The sequence below is a fragment of the Anarrhichthys ocellatus genome, unplaced genomic scaffold, assembly GCF_004355925.1.
Source record: "Anarrhichthys ocellatus isolate YVR2014 unplaced genomic scaffold, GSC_Weel_1.0 scaffold76, whole genome shotgun sequence".
NCBI lineage: Eukaryota > Metazoa > Chordata > Actinopteri > Perciformes > Anarhichadidae > Anarrhichthys > Anarrhichthys ocellatus.
In genome coordinates, this window is record NW_022280106.1 from 374,572 (window position 1) to 394,818 (window position 20,247).

General features: G+C 42.2%; 1 protein-coding gene across 4 annotated transcripts in view; it reads right to left on the reverse strand.

Moving 5' to 3' along the window:
* Nucleotides 1-1,214: 1,214 nt before the first annotated feature.
* Nucleotides 1,215-20,247, reverse strand: part of LOC116397946 (protein shisa-6-like) — a 62,596-nt gene continuing 43,563 nt past the window's right edge. The window contains exons 5-9 of one of the 4 annotated variants that reach the window (XM_031873865.1): nt 12,159-12,221; nt 10,970-10,990; nt 6,184-6,336; nt 3,925-4,028; nt 1,215-3,698 (exon numbers count right to left, since the gene is read on the reverse strand). In XM_031873865.1, the coding sequence (XP_031729725.1) occupies nt 2,853-3,698; nt 3,925-4,028; nt 6,184-6,336; nt 10,970-10,990; nt 12,159-12,221 (1,187 nt within the window). In that variant the 3' untranslated portion in view covers nt 1,215-2,852. The remainder of the gene's footprint in view (nt 3,699-3,924; nt 4,029-6,183; nt 6,337-10,969; nt 10,991-12,158; nt 12,222-20,247) is intronic. The other 3 variants (XM_031873866.1, XM_031873867.1, XM_031873868.1) reach the window with 3 other exon arrangements.

The following is a 20,247-nucleotide window of genomic DNA, read 5'->3' on the forward strand; positions in this document are numbered from 1 at the left end:
ATAGTGCTAACAGTGCAATCTACAGCTAAAGTGCTGACAGAGCAAAAGTGTTTACCTAAGGCAGACAGGTCTGTCAGTCAGGACAGTGTTATCAGCTGTAATCGCCTAATGAGAGCAGTGCAGAGCAGCAGTTGTGAGATAACTTTACTTCTATGTCAAACAAAACCTACATTACATACATACTGACGACCTGCAACTTCTGAATGTTAAACACAGAAAAAATATATTTTTTAAGTTATTGTACTAGGCCCCAAACAGCTTTGAAACACATTATCTGAAGACATTGTTACTCTGGGATGGCATTGCCCTGGCCTGCAGCACCACAGGAAGGGATCCCTGAGTTATCTTTGATCAGGATATGTCCTTCAACTCCAACATAAAATAGATTGCAACAACTGCCTTCTTTCACTTACGTAGCATTGCAAAAATATGGTGCATCCTGTCTCAAAAAGATTGAGAAAGACTAGTCCATCTATTTGTTACTTCCAGACCAAATTATTGCGATTCCTTATCAGGCTGCTCTAATAAGTCTCTTACATCTCTCCAGTTGATCCAAAATGCTGCAGCATGTGTACTAACAAAAACTAAGAAAATAGATCATATTACTCATGTATTAGCTTCTCTGCACTGGCTCCCTGTAAAATTAGGATCACCTACAAAGCCCTTAAAGGTCCTGCACCATCATATCTTAGAACTCCACATTACCCCACTAGAGAGCTGCTCTCCTAGAATGCAGGGTTACTTGTGGTTCCTAGAATCTTAAAAAGTAGAAAGGGAACCAGAGCCATCAGTTATCAAGCTCCTCTTCTGTGGAACCAGCTTCCCATTTCAGTCCAGAGGGCAGACACACTCACCACATTTAAGAGTAGGCTTAAGACTTTCCTCTTTTATAGCTAGGGCTGGCTCAGGTGAGCCCTGAACCATCCCTTAGTTATGTTGCTAAGACTTGATGCACTGATCTCCTCTCTCCTCCTCTCCCTCTCTATACGCATTCTCATCCCATTAATGCATGTTAGAAACTTGTCTCCCATAGTTTTGTGCTTTCTCATCTCTCTCCTCTACCTGCTGTGGCTCTCTCTGTGCAGGTATTTCTACTTCTGGAGCTGTAGAGTCTAGCTCTCTGATTTCAAGTTCTTGCTCAACACCCTCTACAATGTGTCACAGACCTCTAAAAACCCTAGCTTTAACCTTAAGTTCAGCCTGTAAACCTTTTGGCCTGTAAAGGACCAAATCAGTGGTTAAAAAAAACACGCTAACTTGTGTCCAACCAACAGTTAACTTTGATTACTTATAGCCATGATGACAATGTTTCCCTTATCTTAACAAAGCAGTTTTTGTTGGCCAAGGTTGCTGGTGTGTCTTTATCTTACTAATGGGACAACAGGTCAGTGAAACACTGGTAAGTTGGTTGCTTACCTAGACCCCAACACCATTAGGTTGTGTAATGTACCTCCTTCATTACATCCAGCCTTATTTACAGTGACTCAGACTGATTTCACTTTCTGCAGGAAAACTGGTTCTTACTCCACATGCACAAATTGACTCAACCAATGAAGTTCTTTGACCCGCCACTTCAAAACATCTAACTGTGATTGTCTACGTAAAACCTAAATTGGAAATGAAGTGTATCAGTCTTTTGAAGTAAAAACAGACACAGAAATCTCTCAAGGAACCATGTTGAATGTTTAGAAAAATATGGATGGTTTATTTGACCCTACTATAACAAGCATTATAATCAATTCCCATGAATAATTTGTTGTTCAACTTCTCTGATGTCAATGGAACACAGTCTACATCCAAATATGAACAGTGGTAGAACAGTGGTAGATCTGTTATCAACAACACATTCATTCACTTCTCTTCCTACAAAGACACACACAGTATAGTATTCATTTATCCTGTCAAATACTTGGTTAAGTGGGTTTCTATTCTGAACTCATGAAATGGTGATGATTTATAGTTGTTTTTAAGAATCTATTGAAAACAAATCTAATACAAAGTCCATCCAGCACAGTCTTGTCCATAATACTGCTTCTAGAATAGCTTATTTACAATCTACTAATCTACTGGAAGCAAAAAAAAAAAACTGCCATTGCTTTAAGGACAAAACAAGCTAGCCGTGACGATTCAAACTCAAAAGGAATCATAAACGGAACAGAATATTTTTTATTGATTGTGCTTTGTAACCCACAAAACCAGTTCATTTTTAGAAATGGAACATCTGTCAGTGGCACCAAATAGAAGTGCTAACAACATCCATTTCAATTTCTCTCATTGAGATTCACAACAGCTATGAGTAGGACAGGGAGTACAAATGGTAGCTTTTTATTCATTTATTTATATATTTATAAAGTTATTACAGGCTCAACCTAGTTCATCTCCTGTGGTGGCGTTGTGTTGCACAACAGAAGTCACGGAAGAGTCGTGTTTGTTTAACCATGCAAAAGCCCTTTAAGATTTGCCAGAATAGGTCACAGGATAGATTTGTTGGACAAAGGGTGGCGATAAAGGCTTTAACAGACAGTCAGTGTTTTCTCACTAAAAAATACACAGAATGAGGCCGTAGCCTGTGGATGAATAGGGTAATTTATCCACGACCCTCTCTGGCTTCAGATCTAACTGGGCCAGTGTCTGCAGTGTACAGTGTAGCGCGTTTTCCCAGTCTCTCACTGTAAGCTAGTGGATGTTCTTGGTCCTGGAATCTCTGACTTTACCAGAGCAGTCAAAGACAGTGATATCACCACCATCCTACTCTAAAAGAAAGCCAGTGTACCCTCGTACCTCTATTAACCACACCCCCTTGCACACAACTGTGCTGCTTCTAGTGCAGTTCAGGAAGTCCTTTGCTGCCCCTACACAGTCACCTCAGTCTTGCTACCCGTGCGGTAGTGCTGTGGGTGTTGTTGTTGCTGGTGGTGTGGTGGGATGTAGTGGAGCTGTTCCATTGTGTGAGTCCGTCTGGAGGCAAACGCCTGCCTCTTTGTTGTTGTCTGGTTCATGGCTAAAGTGTTGGAGTGCCCGGTGGTTCCCGCTCCCGGCGCTCCATTGCCACCACCATTGTTTGAGGCACTGGGATGGGAATGCATTTTGGTCATCTTGTAGCGATCCATAAGAGGTGTGGTGGGTACGAACACATCTGTGTGCGAGATGGCGCGTGACATTGACTTGTCGCTGCCACGAAACCCGCCAGAGATGCTGCTCACCATGCCGCGCTTCAGCGACATCATCAGCTTGTCCGGCGAGAGCAGAGGATCGTGGGATAGGAGGTGGTCTTGTGAGTACAGGCGATCTTGTGAATAGAGGCGGTCTTGAGAGTAGTGGCGGTCTTTTGAGTACAGGTGATCCTGCGACATGAGTCGATCCTTAGAGTATATGCGGTCCTTGGAGTAAAGGCGATCTTGGGAGGTGTGGCGGTCCTGTGGAAGAAGACGCTCCTGGGATCGAAGACGTTCAGCAGACAGGAGCTGCTCATCTGAGAGGATCCTGCCTCCGTAGGGGGACATACCATTAGAAGACATGCTGTAATCCTGCTGTGGGGCTCTCTCTGGGGACAGGACGCGGTCCTGGGACATGGCCCTCTGGACGCGACGGGGCCTCTGCCTTTGCTGAGACTGTTGCTGTGAGGATTGTGACTGGGGAGCGACTTGGGAGATGGAGGACTGTGGGGGCTGACTCTGGAGCTGCTGCTGTTCCCGGTGCTGTTGAGCAAAAGATGAATGAGGTGAGTTATTCACAAGCTGAGGGGTAAACGGCTCTGCCACCCACCACTGCCGGAAGAAAAGAAAGACCAGCTATAGCTTCTAACAAATTCAAATCTGGAGAGTCAGAGATAGCACACTTGCTTTGCCTCTTATATGCATGAAAAGCAAAGAACATGAACTTGTTTAGACACAGCACACTTAAATCAAGCACTTATGTACCCACCTGGTCTTGACCAACTTTGAGAACATGCAACGGAAGAGTGCCTCTTGCTGCCAGGTCGGGCAGGTGGCGCTTACGAGTGTAGTAGTCGTCGACGTCTTTATCTGCTGCAGAGAGGACGGGAATAAAAAACAGAAGCAAGAGGTGAAGAAGAGATTCAGGGAGTGAATGCAAGAGAAAACATGGGTAGGTGTTAGAATGCAAGGGAAGAAATCGGATAAAGCGGGATTTAAAAACATTGCACACAATGCAGAGAATAGTGTTGGCAGACCCATCTGTGTTTCACCTTTCCATGCTCACAGAGGGGAATAGAAAATAGAGAGCGACAGAGGAACAATCAGACTGTATTACATGCTAGGCACATAACATCCACACATCCAGGCTTCATCAGGGATTCTACAGGCAGCTCTGGCTGTGGAGGCAAACTTTTCAAAGGTCATGTGAAAGTCTATAAACATCACATAATACAGATATGGAGGGAAGCCCGCAGACACTTCGTATGTACATGCTGGAAAGCTAATTCTATTAGTGAGCACACCAAAAACTGTGTCTTAATGTTCTTGAGAGGATGTTTTATCGTTATTACATTCATGTGTACAAACAACTTCAACATGCATTTAGAAGCAGATCCCAAAGACAACAGTACATTTCCAGAGAGTGTGTAGGAGTGAATGTAGCATCAACTGCATGCCACAACACAAACACATGCAGAAAGACTTGTCTTTGAGTACAAAACCACACACACAGTGACGTAAATTCACAAAAACTCACATTTTACAAGTCCATTGTGATGAATACACGAAATCTTTTTCTTTTCTGAACACCAGCATCAATGTTTTACCATCATACTAAGTCAAGGTGTCATTTATATGGTGGTAATAAATCAATGGCGAGCAGACCTCTCCACCTCGTTCACAATTTGTAGATGACTCTGAGCCTGTCTTTGTCAATAATGGGTGCCACAGCGTTCACACCACCTGTCAAGATTACACTCAGCCAAAATCCCCTTCAGCAGCGAGTCATAGGTGCTTGCTGCAAATCAATTCATTATGAGAGATAATACAAACAAGATGTTCATTTCTCAAGCATAACAGTCTTCAGGATTTGGGCAGGACATTGCAAGCTCATCAGCTATATTACCATGAAGTGAAGGAATATCTTGTGATGTATACTGTCCTGTGCTGCAATGAGCTAAACGCTTTTCTTTAGTTTGATACCAATTTGCATTAATAAGCAGGAGCATTCTTCTCTTTTATTATCCCGACAATGGAAACGCTGCTCTATCTTCCCTCCAGCACAATCCAACATGATCTATCAGTGTACAGACTCTAGTTGAGCAACAAAAAGAAACTGCAGAGCCTTTTGGCTATTTGCTGCAACAAATAATTTGCTCTGGAAGCAGAAAGAAAGTTGGGAAGACTGAAGGACACTGCTTAAGGATATTTTTCCTGTGGGCTTCTATCTCTGACAATTTAATTCATTTGGTTTGTTTTACAGCCGAAACTATTACGTTAATTCTTCCCGCAAAAACACGGTAATGTTTTTATGCTTTTTTCCCCCAATGCAACTGAGGACCAGTAAATAGCTCTGCATCCTACAAATGTTTTGCCATTTAGTTCGAAATGGTGCCTGGCAGCTACGAGTGGGAGCCAGTGTGGAGTGAGCCCTGACGGGATGAGTTGTAGATCGTCATCCTTCACTTTGACTGCACGCCAGCAGTGAAGTGGGGCAGTCATGATGATATTACACAAGCCGTAAGGAATATTTGCGTTCCACTCTGAGAATATCATGCGATGAGACCTCATTACGCAGCAGAAATCCAGCGTAGCATCACTAAATCAATACGGAGTCGGGCCGGGCGCAAGAAGCTGCTTAATGTACTTATATGCTCCAAGAGGAATAGTGGCTGCAGCCTTTAAGTGGAGACAAGGGGAGCATGGAATATCAATGTCTCATACTTCGTTGAGATGACTAGGCTGATATCATGAAGGATCAGAGTTGAGAAATTGGTATTCTCTGATTCTGATTCAAGGCCCTCTCCATCCACTGAAACGATCAATGGGGAGCGGCCAGAATCTCCCAAAAAATGTATAGGAGGACGTTTGATGTCCTTTGTACAGCAAGCAAATCCTTTTCACAGCTGAAACACTCAGTAAGTCCCAGTCAGGAGTAAGGAAAGCAGACTTAATGCAGTGTTTTTGTCATGCAGGGCATCAGGGCAGGGAGCCTACTCTTGCATTAGTGCAGTGAACTTGGACCTACTGAGTTTCTTCAGGGATGAGAACCGGTTGAGGTCGGCTTTGATGGCCGCCTCATAGGAGGGCGGCAGGTGTGACAGGCTCTGGAAGGAGCGTGAGAAAGACAGGTCGTAGGGCTCCGTCTGCGAGGTCAGGATGCCGCTTATCCGATTGTTTTCTGGAGACACAAACATACATATACAGACACAGAAGAGGTAAAAGAAAAAATAGGCAGGCTGACTTCTCCTACCCTCCTCCCCACAAAAAGCTAGCCAGGATCAGGTCATCATGGAAGACCACCTGCTGAGGTAGAGAGGGAAGGATTTGAGCTGGAGCTTTAGTGTTACAAATATTTCCTGCAGTCAGAGGTGCTCTGAACAAATATCAGAAAAAAAGCCTAATTGGTCTAAATGAGAAATCTCGGTGATTGGAATTGAGGAAGTATACTTTTTGTTATGCAGGTAAATTCAGGTAAAATTATTTTAAAATGCAGAGACCAGAAGTTCTTCAGACCTCTGTCAGGTTAAATAATTCATTGTTGTTGTCAGGGCTGTAGCTCTCATTGAGGGCACAGAGGACATGTCCTTGGTAGTATCTCTAGTGTTGTCAGGGTTAGGGTTTAACAGCATTTAATCTTAATTTTTGCACACATTATTTTCCAGGAGTTATTTGCTCTAAATACTGGACGTATTATTTTTGAACTATTAAGATGATTACTGATATAATATACAACTTGGAGATACCGATTCCTGAAATTCACTTGAAAGATCAGTTAGATCATTTCACTGGCGAAAACTCAACACGTTTGTCTGAACTACAAAAACACACTGTGATGTTATAGAGTAGTGCTTCATTTTCTAAAAGGATATTTGGCTGACCCAGTAACTACAAGTTGGCTACTTACAGTATTAATGTTAATGAGCCTCAGCATATTTTAGCACTGTCACGTTTTATTAGAAAAATGAAATATTCATCACCGTTCAACCGTTCAACCGATGCAGCATTGGGTTCAGCAGTATACATGGAAACATGGATCGAGATACTGTAAGGCTGTTTTTTAAAAACACAACTTACAGTAACGTTAGCTTGTCATTCAAGTGAGGCAGCAGAGGAACACCAGAAATGAGTATTTTAGAATAGGCTGGCTGGATTCGATTTTTTTTAACTACTAATAGCCCTAATTGACATAACAATATTCTGCCACTGCAAAACATTCTCCCCCCCATACTCGTCAAATACAGCAGCTTGGTCTGTGGCCCTGCACTTCAGACTATGACGCTCTAGTTACACCCAGTGTCAGTTTTGCCCGTTTGTAAGTATCACCTCATTAATTGCATACACTGTAGTCTCACAGGGCAACCACGTGATTAGGGTTTGGTGTTGACAAGTTTAGAGTGAGAACGGACTGGCCGCAACACATGTCTTTTTGACAGACATCCCTGTTCTGCAAAACAGAACAGGGATCATTATTATTAGCCTAGAACTGTATCCAAAATGGGACTGGCAAAATTCAGTTTTTTGACAGTTTTTAGAATTAAAAATGAATTAAAAAAGGGACTTGGTACAGCCCCAACAGAATTATATCCTCGCATTGTGGGCCTTGAAAATGCATTTAGACACATCATGCAGGAAGGCAGCATTTACAGACCTCAGTATTTCTAAAAGTTTGGCTCATCGTTCAGGTTGTTGGCTTTATATACAGTCTAAAGTTAGTCACAAGCACCAGTAATCTTGGTCGCTTTCCTCTTGCCTTCTAATGTTAACTTAATTTAATCAAAACAAAAAGTATTTGCCTGAGCTTTAACTCAACCAACTCAAAGTTGAGAGTGTCAGCCTTTGAGAAATGGTTGCATATCTAAAACTCCAACTTGCCAGCGATGGGGGAGTAAAGGCGGTCACATCAGGCACCCAGTGACCGTTTGTTGTTGGACTGACTTGACAGGTGACGTGGTGTTTTGACGGGAGGAAACAGTGGTCCAAAAAAGAAAAGGAAAAAAACAAGACAACACACTAAACAACAGATGTGTTCTGCAGAGTGACCCTGCTCGTGGCAGTGCTGGGGTGTGATCTGGAGCCGGGCGGGGGGCAATCGTCTGTCGTTGATTTGATATGATATGATGCCAGGAAGATGCACAAGGGGGGTGACTGGACCAAAGCCCTCTTTTATTTTGTGTCTACTCTTTATCTCCCTTTCTCACACATGCACACAAACATCAGCAGTGTGTCCCATTCACTGCGGTCTTCCTTGCGCCGTCAATCTTATCTGTCCTACCATGCTGCCACCCACTTTCCTTCACTCCTTAATTCTCTCTTGTCCATTCAGTATTCCCTTCTCTCATTTTTTTCCTCACTTCTGCTCTTTCTCACTTTTCCCAGTGGGCTGTGAGTCTGTCACGCAGTTCAAAGCAATGGGCATGGGTGCGGCTCCACACCAGCCTCCCATGGACCGATAAAAATAGAGCTTTAGTGACTGCTGCAGGATGGAGAGAAGGAAATGAAAGAGGAAAAGAGATGGAGATAAGAGAATCTAAAAGGGAAAAAAGGAGACTGAAATACAAGGAGGAAAGAATATGGAGATGAAACGAGGAGGGAACATTGGGCGAGTAGAATGGAGGGGTGGTGGCAGGGCTGGGCGACAGCTGAGGGTCCTGGGAGCTGCAGGGAGGGAGTTTGAAGGATGTGAAAGATCTGTGACTGGACTGTCTGCCACACACATCAGTGAGGGGGCTCACACTGTAGCATGCTGTTAGCTATCTCAGCAGAAAACACATTTCACTGCTTCATTACGATGGACATTACAACCACACAGACCTGACTCAAGAAGTCTTTGCATAACTCTATGTTCCTATGGTTCCTAAATTAAGATGAACATACACCATATGATCAGACTGAATTGCCACGGTCGCCCCAAATTTGTATAATTTGGGGCGTCCGTGGCTCACTGGGTTAAGAGGGTTCTCTGGTAACCGCAAGGTCAACGATTTGATCCTTGACTGGGACGTGTCATGTGTCAAAGTGTCCCTGAGCAACACACTGAACCCCTAACGGCTCCCCAGGCGCCTGTCATTGGCAGCCCACTGCTCCCTATATACAGGGATGGGTCAAATGCAGAGACAAATTTCCCCTTCTGGGATCAATATAGTATAATAATACATATTTTTTTTGCATGAAAAGAGGGGAAGAGGGGGTTCATTTGTTTTGTTTGGCCCTAACCTATCAGCACGTGACATATGATTCAGTCGTCATGGAAGCGCATGAGCAGTCGCTCGTACCAGTTCATGTTTGTCATGACAACTGAAGAAATAAGTCCACTTGAGGGTTTTCTATTCTTTATGTTGGCTGGAACGCTCTACGATTTCATCCAGGGTAGCACCGATATATATATATTATAGATAAGTAACATTTTTTGTAGAAATGTCAATTTAAAAGATAACGTTGCAGACAGTAACTAATTGTTGTTGTGATCAATCAATACCACGTCTTTTTTTGTACAAATGTGGAATGACTTCGGTATAATTTGACTTTGAACAGAGGTAGCGCATTGTTACTAACGGTATTCACTTGAATGTTTAAATTATTCTTGTTTTTATTAGAAATTGCTGACAATGCCCTTGTTAATATGTAATTGCAAACATATTATGTCCTTTATCTTAATAAAAGATTATAAAATGTAGTTTGACAACAACAGTAGGGACAGTTTAACTGTCAAAGAAAACAACAGTAGGCCTACAACAGTGATTTAGTTTCAAACTCAGCTAACTTTATTGATAACACACACAGCTTTCATCCTAGGTATTCCAATTAAAAACATACTGTGGAAGTTTGACGGAAAAATTTCCACTTTAAAAACACAGTTCCAGGATGGCTTCCCACGTAAAACAATGCGACGGTATGATGCATCAACACCATTTTCCACAGTGCTGGTAAGTGTTGTGTGCAGTACGTGCTTGCCGAGTTAGGCATGTCAGACTTGTGTGGGCTCGGACCCTGCTTGTTGCCATTTCGTTCTGTCACTATTTTTCATGGTTTTAGCCAGGTAACTAGCAAGCCAGGAATGTTGACTCTTTACAACAAAGCTCTGACTGGTCGACTGTTTCTCCATTCAGGGAAAACAGACGTCAGTGAGCACAACAAATTTCTGAACTGCAGAGGTGGGCAACCATTCAAAAGTTGTACCAGGTTAATCTATACAGTCCTGGTGCCTTTAATTCTTACTAGTGCATGGAATGTGTATTCATCCAAGGCTAAATATAGTCCCGACAAGTGCACTATTTCCTCCTGTTTAGGTAAGGTTGGCTAAAAACTACAGTGCCCAGCTGGTTTAGGACATTTTTTAGCATTTTTATTAAAAAATTAAACTATGTTCGTGACCCCTGTTCAAAGATTGAGTCTTCATAAGGAACCAATGGGCTGAGTGCCACGGATGGGTAGGGAAGTCAGAAAGTGGTGAGACACTTGTTTTTTGGCTTTTTTGTGGGATTGTTTAAAATAAGAAAACTATAGAATAATAATAATTAAACTTTGTCGTGTCTTTCACATAAAAAAAAACGACAATTTACTTTTATATACTTTCATGGCTCAGGAGGATTCTTTAATTTTTTTCCACACATGACAAACTGAAACTAATTTTCTTGTTCAAACAAACAGCAAGAATTATTAGCAAATGCTACTTAAATCAGGTCTGAAAGCACACCAATTCAGGTGGAAGACAGGAAGCCACAAACAAAGGGATCGGTTTGTGGTGCTTGAGTACACAATGTGCTGGAATGTGATGATTGAGTTTTTACACTAGTTGTATGTGTATGACTTACCACGTCTCAATGATCGGTGAGCTACCAACCCAAGTGAAAAAAAATACATTTCAGAGACACGATGATGAGAACAACAGAACCTACAAAGACCTTCTTCATATTCAGCATGCCTGCCCCCCCCCCCCCCACAACGAAAACAAAATTACTTCCTGAGGCATGTGGTGTAAAGTTGTGTCTGTGATAGTGCAGTTTTTCTGTAACTGCATCTCCTGTTTGTTTAAGTCACAAATGTTGGGGGGGGGGGGTGCTGGAGTCAGGGCGTTATCTAGAAAATACACTGCGTGCTGAAATTGGAAGCCTTTCAGGGGGCCTGTGATCAAAGTATTTGTGTTAGATGTGTTGTTGAAATAGATTTTTTATGTTTTCCTTAGATCTCCAAGGCATATCTCCATAGTTGCAATTTGCTTATCAGTCTGTGTCTGTGTGTGTGTGTGTTTGTGTGTGTGTGTGAATGGATCACATGATCAATTCTGTCCAGAAACGGGGGTCATTCTTGCTGCAGTATTCAAGCTTAGCCCTTGAATGCCTGAAAGCAAGCAAGTCCTTTTATATTTGTGGCTGAAACAAACAGAATATAAATCAAACGGCAAGATCAGAGTGATTTCATAAATACAGAAGGTAGTGAATATTCAGTGTATGGCCTCCTTTCTTTCCTTTTATCTCTGCTGTCTTTCCTCTCCCCAGCCTCCACCTTGCATCCTTATAGAACCTTGACTCTCCACATCTGCCAGTCTGCAACCTCGGGCGAGCCTCGGCTCGCTCAAAATAACTGTTCAAACAAACGGCTGCATGACATCAGTAATAAAAACCGATTCACGGTAATTCTCCTTACGAGGTTACGGTGATAACTTTCACATGTTTTGTCAACCAGAGGACTGAATGACCTCGACAGCACATTAACATGGTACGCCAATTGTATTCCCTTTATAAAAAGAGTAGGCCAGCGACTGTGGTTTGATCCCACTCACAGAAAAATGTTGACTATGGGAAGTGATACTTCTACGATTTAATGTTCAACAAAGAGCTTAATTTTCAATAACAGAATGGATTTGCGGTGGGCGAATTGAAAAGGTGGACCGTGTCAAGCATTTTTTCACACATCCATATCAAACACTAAATTCAAGTTAATGCCCCGGTCCAGGCTTCATCTACAACACTGAACGCAGCTGTAAATTCTAGCTTGTCTTACCATTCTTAGGTGTGCGTGTAGGGCTACCTAGAGCCACATGGTTATAGTTGTGCTGATGAGTACCTGCAATGACAAAAGCAATGAAAGATCTGATCAGTGTCCATGAGGACGGCTCTGTATCAGATCAAATACAGTCTGTCAGCAGTGTGAGGGTGACAATTAAAGAGATCATTCACCAATTTAGAGATATGCTTTTCATATAATTCACAAAATACAGATTCATGTAAAGAATATTGTCCATTTTAAAATACCTTTTATACTGTACACAAGTCACAAAACCACATTACTTATATTACTGACAAACTTAATTGTGGGTAAAATATCCTTTTAATTTAATATTTGATCCAATAAAGTGAATGGACATAAAAGAGATGAGAGACATTTTAGGATGGATGAAAGTCCGCTCAGTGTTACCCTGCAACACCTGTTCATATCATAGAGAATCCATAAAGTCATGAGGCTACAGCAGAAGCCTTACAGGAAACAAAAACAGGTCTGTTTACAATAGTTATGACATCCTGTTCTGGAACACACAGTAATTCTACTGTGGCCAACACAATTCAGCTGACGAAACCACAAGCAAACGTCAAAAGAAAGGCAAATGATACACATATGTATCACATTGACAACACACAGAAATTATTTTAAGAAAGATGACATCCACACATTGGCGGCAAACAGAGACGCATTGAAAATGAAGTTGCAAAGTGGATAATAGAAGTATTCATATTATTTTGCCAGCTCATTTGTTTTGCAGACACATCCTCACCTCAGAGCTGTAGCCCAAAAAAAGCTGATCCAGAATCCGAAAGTCTCAGAACAGAATTTGAAGGTCACTGATTGGATGGTTGTTATCCAGATGCACCTTGGGAGACGTAAACTTCTCTATCAAGCTTTCACCTTCCACTTTTATTCAGAACCATGGAGTATAGGTATTTCAGATGCTAAGATAAACATCTCGGTGTGAAAAATAACTCAACGTTTAAAACAGCAGTTTGACGAAACAAATCTGTATTTGATGTTTGCATTTGTTTGAATGTGATTGGTGGACGTGTTTCTACATGTGCTGGTATTTTTTTCTGGTCATTGCCCTTTCTTCTCTGGCTCTCTGTGTGCATGAGGATGGTCTAATCAGCAGTAACAGTCTTCTGTGTTGTCATCTGGGAGAGCAGAGACATTTTAATTTCCAACTCAGGGAATAAACAACAGTTTCACCCAATCATCTCTCCATCCTACTGTGCACGAGTGTTTGCGGTTGACAGGGAATGTGATGAGGTGGTACAGAGCTCTGCTGGGCACCGTAGTGTGGCGGTGATTTAGTTGAAAGATGGGACCTTTACTGAGCCCATTGTACTGAGAAAGTTGATGAATGACAGCTATTCTCAGCAGTGTGTAGGACCGTGTATGTGTGTGTGTAAGTGGGTTTGTATGTTTGTATGTGAGGAGGAGGCAGCAATAAATTGAGACCCAGTTGTAGAGTGTTGCCTTCGCGACACGTTCATTTGCTGTCTGCTGCTGTGCCTGTTTAAAAATGCATTAGAGCCAACTGCTGAAACAACCATTTACATCTGTCACAGAAGTGAAGGAGGAAAGGGAGGTCCTCAAATCACGGGTTTCAATATTTGCTCGGGTTATGGAGATAGATGGGATGTGTCTTCTGTGTGTTTCTTCACTGGTTTTCTCTGCTCTCATATTAATGCTTAACAGTGATTCTCACAGAAGAGATGATTCAAAGGGGGAATTCATAGTGATCTGAGACTGTGTCTCCTGAATACATGAAATGAACAGCATAGTGATATAAATGTCTGTTTAGTTATATATGTTGTTAAGAAGACATGTACAAGCTTTTAGTTGCTGTTCCTGCAACACATGTGTTTTAGGTTTCCAACAGAAATAAACTTTTGCTAAAAGTGCTGAAAACCCAACTACTATCTCCAACAAAATAGATTTAGATATTAGTTGGATGAAATGTAATCGTAATGGATTGTATTTGAGTTTATTTTATTTTATTGTATATTTTTCAAGGAACATCACACAAATATAAATAATTGCACGAGCGTTGTTCCTGGGTAGGAGTCAAGTTGTGTGCATCAAGAAGCAGCAGACTACAAACATCCATCTAAATCCCCTCAGAGTTTTCAGAAAAATACACACTAGTCTCTCCTCATCTCCCACTGCATTCACTGTGAACCTTAGAGCAAGAAAGCCTTCCTCATATTTTCTTCTTAACTCATTTATTGGTTAATTACCATCGGCTGAGCAGGTTGTGTTCGCCTCTGAAGCAACAAACCGAACCCGACCTGACCCGCAAACCGCCGACTCATTATTATAGCAGCACAATTATCAGAACTGACAGACGACTGAGCACCGCGGCACGAGGTGTTGCACAAGGTGTAACACCTCGTGCCGCAATTGGTTGCCCCGTCGCTGAGAGGTCCCTGCGGCCGATCGACCTGGTCACGGCTTTTTTCTGTCCTGGCCCCACAGTGGTGGAGTGAACTCCCCACTGACGTCAGGACAGCAGAGTTGCTGCCCATCTTTCATCGGGCTGAAAACTCACCTCTTCAAGAAGTACTACCCTGAGCCTTCCACCTAGCACTTATTGTATTCATACTAGTTTGTTGCACTTATTGTTTGTATTAGTTTGTTTCTGCACTGTACCTTTGCTCTGGTTTATGCTCTTAGATGCCCGTTTAAAATGGAGATGCACTTATGACTTCTGGTGAATAGTAGTTCTCTTCAATACCTATGTTGAATACACTTATTGTAAGTCGCTTTGTATAAAAGCGATGTAATATATAAATATATATTACCAGTTATGTACAAGTATATACATACAAGTATACACATATGTGATGATTACCTTCAGTGCCACTAATATTTGAAGGAAAACAAATCCTACATTATGAAAATATATAAACTGTAAATAGACTGTACTTGTATAGCTCTTTTCTAGTCTTTCCGACCACTCAAAGCGCTTTCACACTACATGTCATCATTCACCCATTCATACACTGATAACAGGGCAACCATCTACCTGCCCAACAGGACTATCTAACATTCACAGTCACACACCGTAGGCACAGCTACAGGAGCACTTTTGGGGTTAAGGGTCTTGCCCATGGACACATCGACATGCGGGAGAGAGCCGGGAAAGAGCCGGGGGACAGCCGGGGGACATCCGGGGATCGAACCGCCAATCCTCTGATCCCACGCAAACTGTGACGTGCCGGTAGCATAAAAAAATTTAGTTGATGTACTTATTGTGCAACTTGTAGCTTCTCTGAAACCACTGAAGGACAGACTTCACAAAAACATTACATTACAGTCATTTAGCAGACGCTTTTATCCAAAGCGACTTACAATTCAGAGTCTATCACATTTCTACACCGTAGGCACAGCTACGGGAGCAATTGTGGGGTTAAGTCTCTTGCTCAAGGACACATCGACATGTGACTAGCGGAGCCAGAGTTCGAACCGCCGACCCTCTGATTGAAAGACGGCCCTGCTATCCACTTAGCCACAATCACCCCCAAAAATAAAAAATAAAAAATAAGTCACGAGAACTGGCAAGTGAAATCTCCCAGACTTGATCATTAATAGATATTATCAGCACAGCTCCCTGTCTTTCACTTAACCTTGACATGGACCGATACTATGCAATGTTCTCCATCTGGAGTTTTGTCTCAATCTGGTGATTTCCACTTGAAGCCCGGTCTGAGGGGCCCAGAGAGACGGGCCGAGCTGAATAGCCCACTGAGGAGAAGCAGAAGACTGAAGCTAATTAAGAACCTGGACAGCCATGCTCAGTTCTCCCCCTGCAATCTGGGGACGAATTAATCGCATTCAAGAAAAGAGTCCCAGTACAACCAGCAACCCCAACCTCTCAGAGCCACGAGGCTGCTTATCGGCTCGGACCACCCCACCGCACTACCACCAGCCTCGCTTCTTAGAGCTGACATCGCAAAATAGCCTCCACACACATGTTACAATGAAGCAGCTCCTGAAAATGCCGGTCAGTGATGAAGGGAGCTTACAGTGAGGGTGAGACCCCCCAGATACACTTTTGACTTTCATTATTGCTTTCATCGCCTTAAATTGGCATATTGGAATAGATGCAGAGCCAGTGCTGTTGTCTAATCACACAGTGGGTTGATTATTCATGATTGACATGCTCGCCAGATTGTTGGGTTAAACGGGGTTCCTATCTAAATTGCTAAATGGATGTTTTTCTGTCAGTATGTTGATGACACAGCTGTGTGTTTGTCAGATGGTGTCAGTCAGATTTAGTGTCTGAATCAACCATGTAACTACAATGGTCTTAGACACATTCTTCTGTATACAGTGGCCCTCACCTCCGCGGGAACTCACATTATATTTCCCTTCGTTTATAACCAATGTCCGGAGAATACCTCCGTGGCGAGTTTGCATAATAGCATCCAGATGGCACACAAGTGACTCAGTTAACTGACATTTGGTGTGGCATTTTGTTTCACATCACACTTCCAAACATCACATCTACATACAGCACACAGGGGAGGCAAGATAAGGAATGCTGAGCCGGCCAAAAAACACCTTCAACCCAGTGCCACGGTTAAATGAGCATTTGCAGAATCAATCGCAGTCACACGCTCAGAGGTATCGTAGAAACCATCAGAACATTGATTGCTCAGAATTTGCATTCTGTGTCCAACAACTGAACATCCACATCATGATATCCAGTCAGCTCTCTGTGGATGGTTTGTGTGAGTCTTGTTTTTTTACGAATAGGGAAGTAATTGGTAGATTAGAGATGAGGCAAGTCTTTATGAGAACTACATGGGAGCAAAAGAAAACTAGAAACAGACAAACAAGGTCTTCATAGTATTTGCTTGAACAACTGATCAACCTCCAGATGTGACCTCTCAAATGTCAGACATGCCAAAATCAACACAATAGGCCACATACATGTACAGACAGGAAACCGCAGAATAAATGAGTGGTGAAATGAAGAATGCAGATGCTTGAATAACATATTCCACATGTCGTGATTCACACATTTTGAAAATGTTAAGAATGTATACAGGGTTCTGCAGAACTGTTTCACATCAATATTTTTGTCTGGTGACAGGATTGTTCATGTGAGGACTCACTGATTGGTTGATGAGTATAAAGCTCTTATAGTCATGGATGCAATATTATTGAACACTTTTTGTAGCTACGTGCTCGAGAGCACTCTCCACCACCATCATCAAAACACCAAATTAATCCAGGAATCCTGTGCACTTGGCTAAGCAGCATGAAGTGGTTGTGTTTGATGCACTCCCCCCAACTCTGATGTTGGGAAGGTGTGGAGGGGTTAATTTTGTTGGAAGTATACTGGCCCTTTAAGAAACGTTATGTTGTTCCCTTTGATTTGACGCCAATGTGTTGCTTTTTCTTACAAGCCATTACCTCAAATCTTAGGCATTATGTTTTAACATGAGTATTCTTACTTTTATGATTTTATACTTCTTTATTTAAGTTCATGAAATAAAAATAAAATTAAAACACTTCATGCACCAGATGTGACTAAGCATATCAAGGCAGAAAAACCCTTCCTCTGCTAGGAAACTGCAAACTGTTAGTAGATATGGTGGAAATCGAGGTGGACACAGACAGACCTCAAAACACTGACAATACAGACAGACAAGCACAACTTAATGGAACCCTAAAGGCTCAGGCTACATCCACACTAATATGAGTTTTAAAACAAAAACATCTCCGACCACATGGCGTTTCAGCATCGTTTTCGAAATGATCTCCATCCAGACTAAAACGTCTAAAAACGAATATCACGTGTCTATTCACGTACACTGGGCATGCGGGTGGGTGCCGGTGTAAACGGGAAGTAGATTGGTTGCTAAGCCGCTCGCTAATTGCTCCATTAACAGCTGCTTCCTCCGCAGAAATGCAGACTTACTGAACAACAGCCGCTAGTAAAGACAACAAGGTCAGCAACACCTGTAATCAGTTGTCCATGTTGAATTAACCTGGTAGACGATCGGTAATCAAGACTGTTGTTGTTTGTGAATTACAAGTACAGTCACACAGACAGCAGATAAGAGGAGGAAAAGCATGAAAATGGAGGCTGTGTTGGGGCAGTGGGATAAAAAGAGGAGAGAAACAGCAACACGGGCCAGTGGTCACAAGGCAGCCCTCCACCCCCAGACTCCACACCGCCCACCCCAGATCTATTAGAGAGCCATCCTCAGCTCTCTGCTCCACTCTCCTCACGACATCCCTCTCTAAAACCAACAGCCCTGCTATCCCATTAGCCCTGCCAGGAGGAACTACTGGAGTCATAAAAGGCCCAGAAGAGGTGGAGGTGGTGGCGGTGGGGGTCCAGAGTGCATGTGTGCAAAATGTGTGTGACAGGTATGAATGTGGATGTCTCTATCCTATTGGCTGTGTTGACAGCCCAGTGCTACCAATACGTCCCGGTCCTCCTCTCACAGCAAAGGAAGCGGAGGAAAGGGAAGCAACCGTGGGCTTGACATTTAACAACTGACAAAGAGTGTTCACATTTAATCGCTAAATGTTAACTGCCATAATAGCCCCACTTCACTCGGTTAGTAGGGGACAAAGCTTGCCCCTGGACAGATGTATCTCCCACCTCCTCATTGATTTTACTGGCAGAGCAGGAGGCTTAACTCTGCCCCAATTGCAGCACTGCTGATAATGCTTATAAGCTATATTTATAGCACTTCTAGCACTGCTAATTTTAGCTGCCAGTGCTCATTACAAACTGACTGACTACTGTGAGTCAGAGTTTGGACTTAGCTAAAAACATGAATTAACCCTGAGAAAAAGTTGAACATGTATCTTTAAATAAAGGTCTCACTTCCATCATAAAAATCTACTTTGTTGCTCTTATTGTTTGACATGAATCAACCTATAGCTATTTCAGAGAAGAGTGTGTCATGGCAACTTGTTTGGAAGACGTAACTGGGCAGTCAATGATCAGCAATAGCTGCCATGACAACAAAAAGGACGCCACCCACAGAAACTCAAAGTCATCAGCAGATATGACACAGCACTGTAAACCCTGCACAACCTGCTCCGGCAATACTGTATTTAACTAGAGCAACACTAATATAGAAAAATTGATATCTATATATCTATATATACCAAGCGATATCTGTAATTGTAGTAAGAAACTACTGTGGCATAGCACTGACTGCTTGTTACCAAAGGTGTCAATAATATCAAATTAAATACTACTCAATACTTAATACGTGCTATGAGAATGGAAAACAAGAATTAAGAAACTACTCAGCTACAACATCACACCGTATGCAACTGCAAGACTGAAAAGACCCTCAAGTCACTTCCACATTCTTAACTCAGCATGTTGTCCGGCTCCTCAAAATTACAGTTTAAAGCCAGTGAACTTTTTTGTGTTTTTATTGCATTTTTAAAAATTATTCTGATGGCATTGTTTTTGTCTTTCGAAACAAATTAATTTGTGAAAATTGGCACAGCGTTTGTGTTGATTTCAGCGTGTTCATGTCAGGGTCTTTTTGTAAATAGAGCTAGGGCCCAATGGGTTAAACAAGTGTGAGATTATCACATCCTGAACTCATCTAGGCAGGTTGGTGATGATCCTCTGTAGGCTCATCACTCAGCCTTTTGCATAAAATCCAATTGTAGTTCATGTAAAAATATTGATTGGTGCAGCTTATCCAGTTTCCCCAAATCTTATTGTGCATAGCATTTAGTAGGACTGCAGGAAGATGGAAAGAATGTACATAAGAAATATGCCAAAAAATACAGTTAAGACTTTATTATTATATTGTTTTGTATGCTGCCTAACCATTTGTATACATAAAGCCGGCATAGAGCAGACAGTACACCTCTAAATGGCTGTGCTTGTCGGTTCATCTACATCTCATGTCCGCTAATGAGTGAAAACCAATTAACATACATTTTGAATTGGTTGAAATGAATAGCTGAACCCTGAACTACGGAGATATCATTATGCATAGATAGCTAGATAACTCCAATAATGACACTCACTAGAGCTGCAGATTGCAAAGCTCCTGAGTTCTTCCAAGTGCAATACTATCCC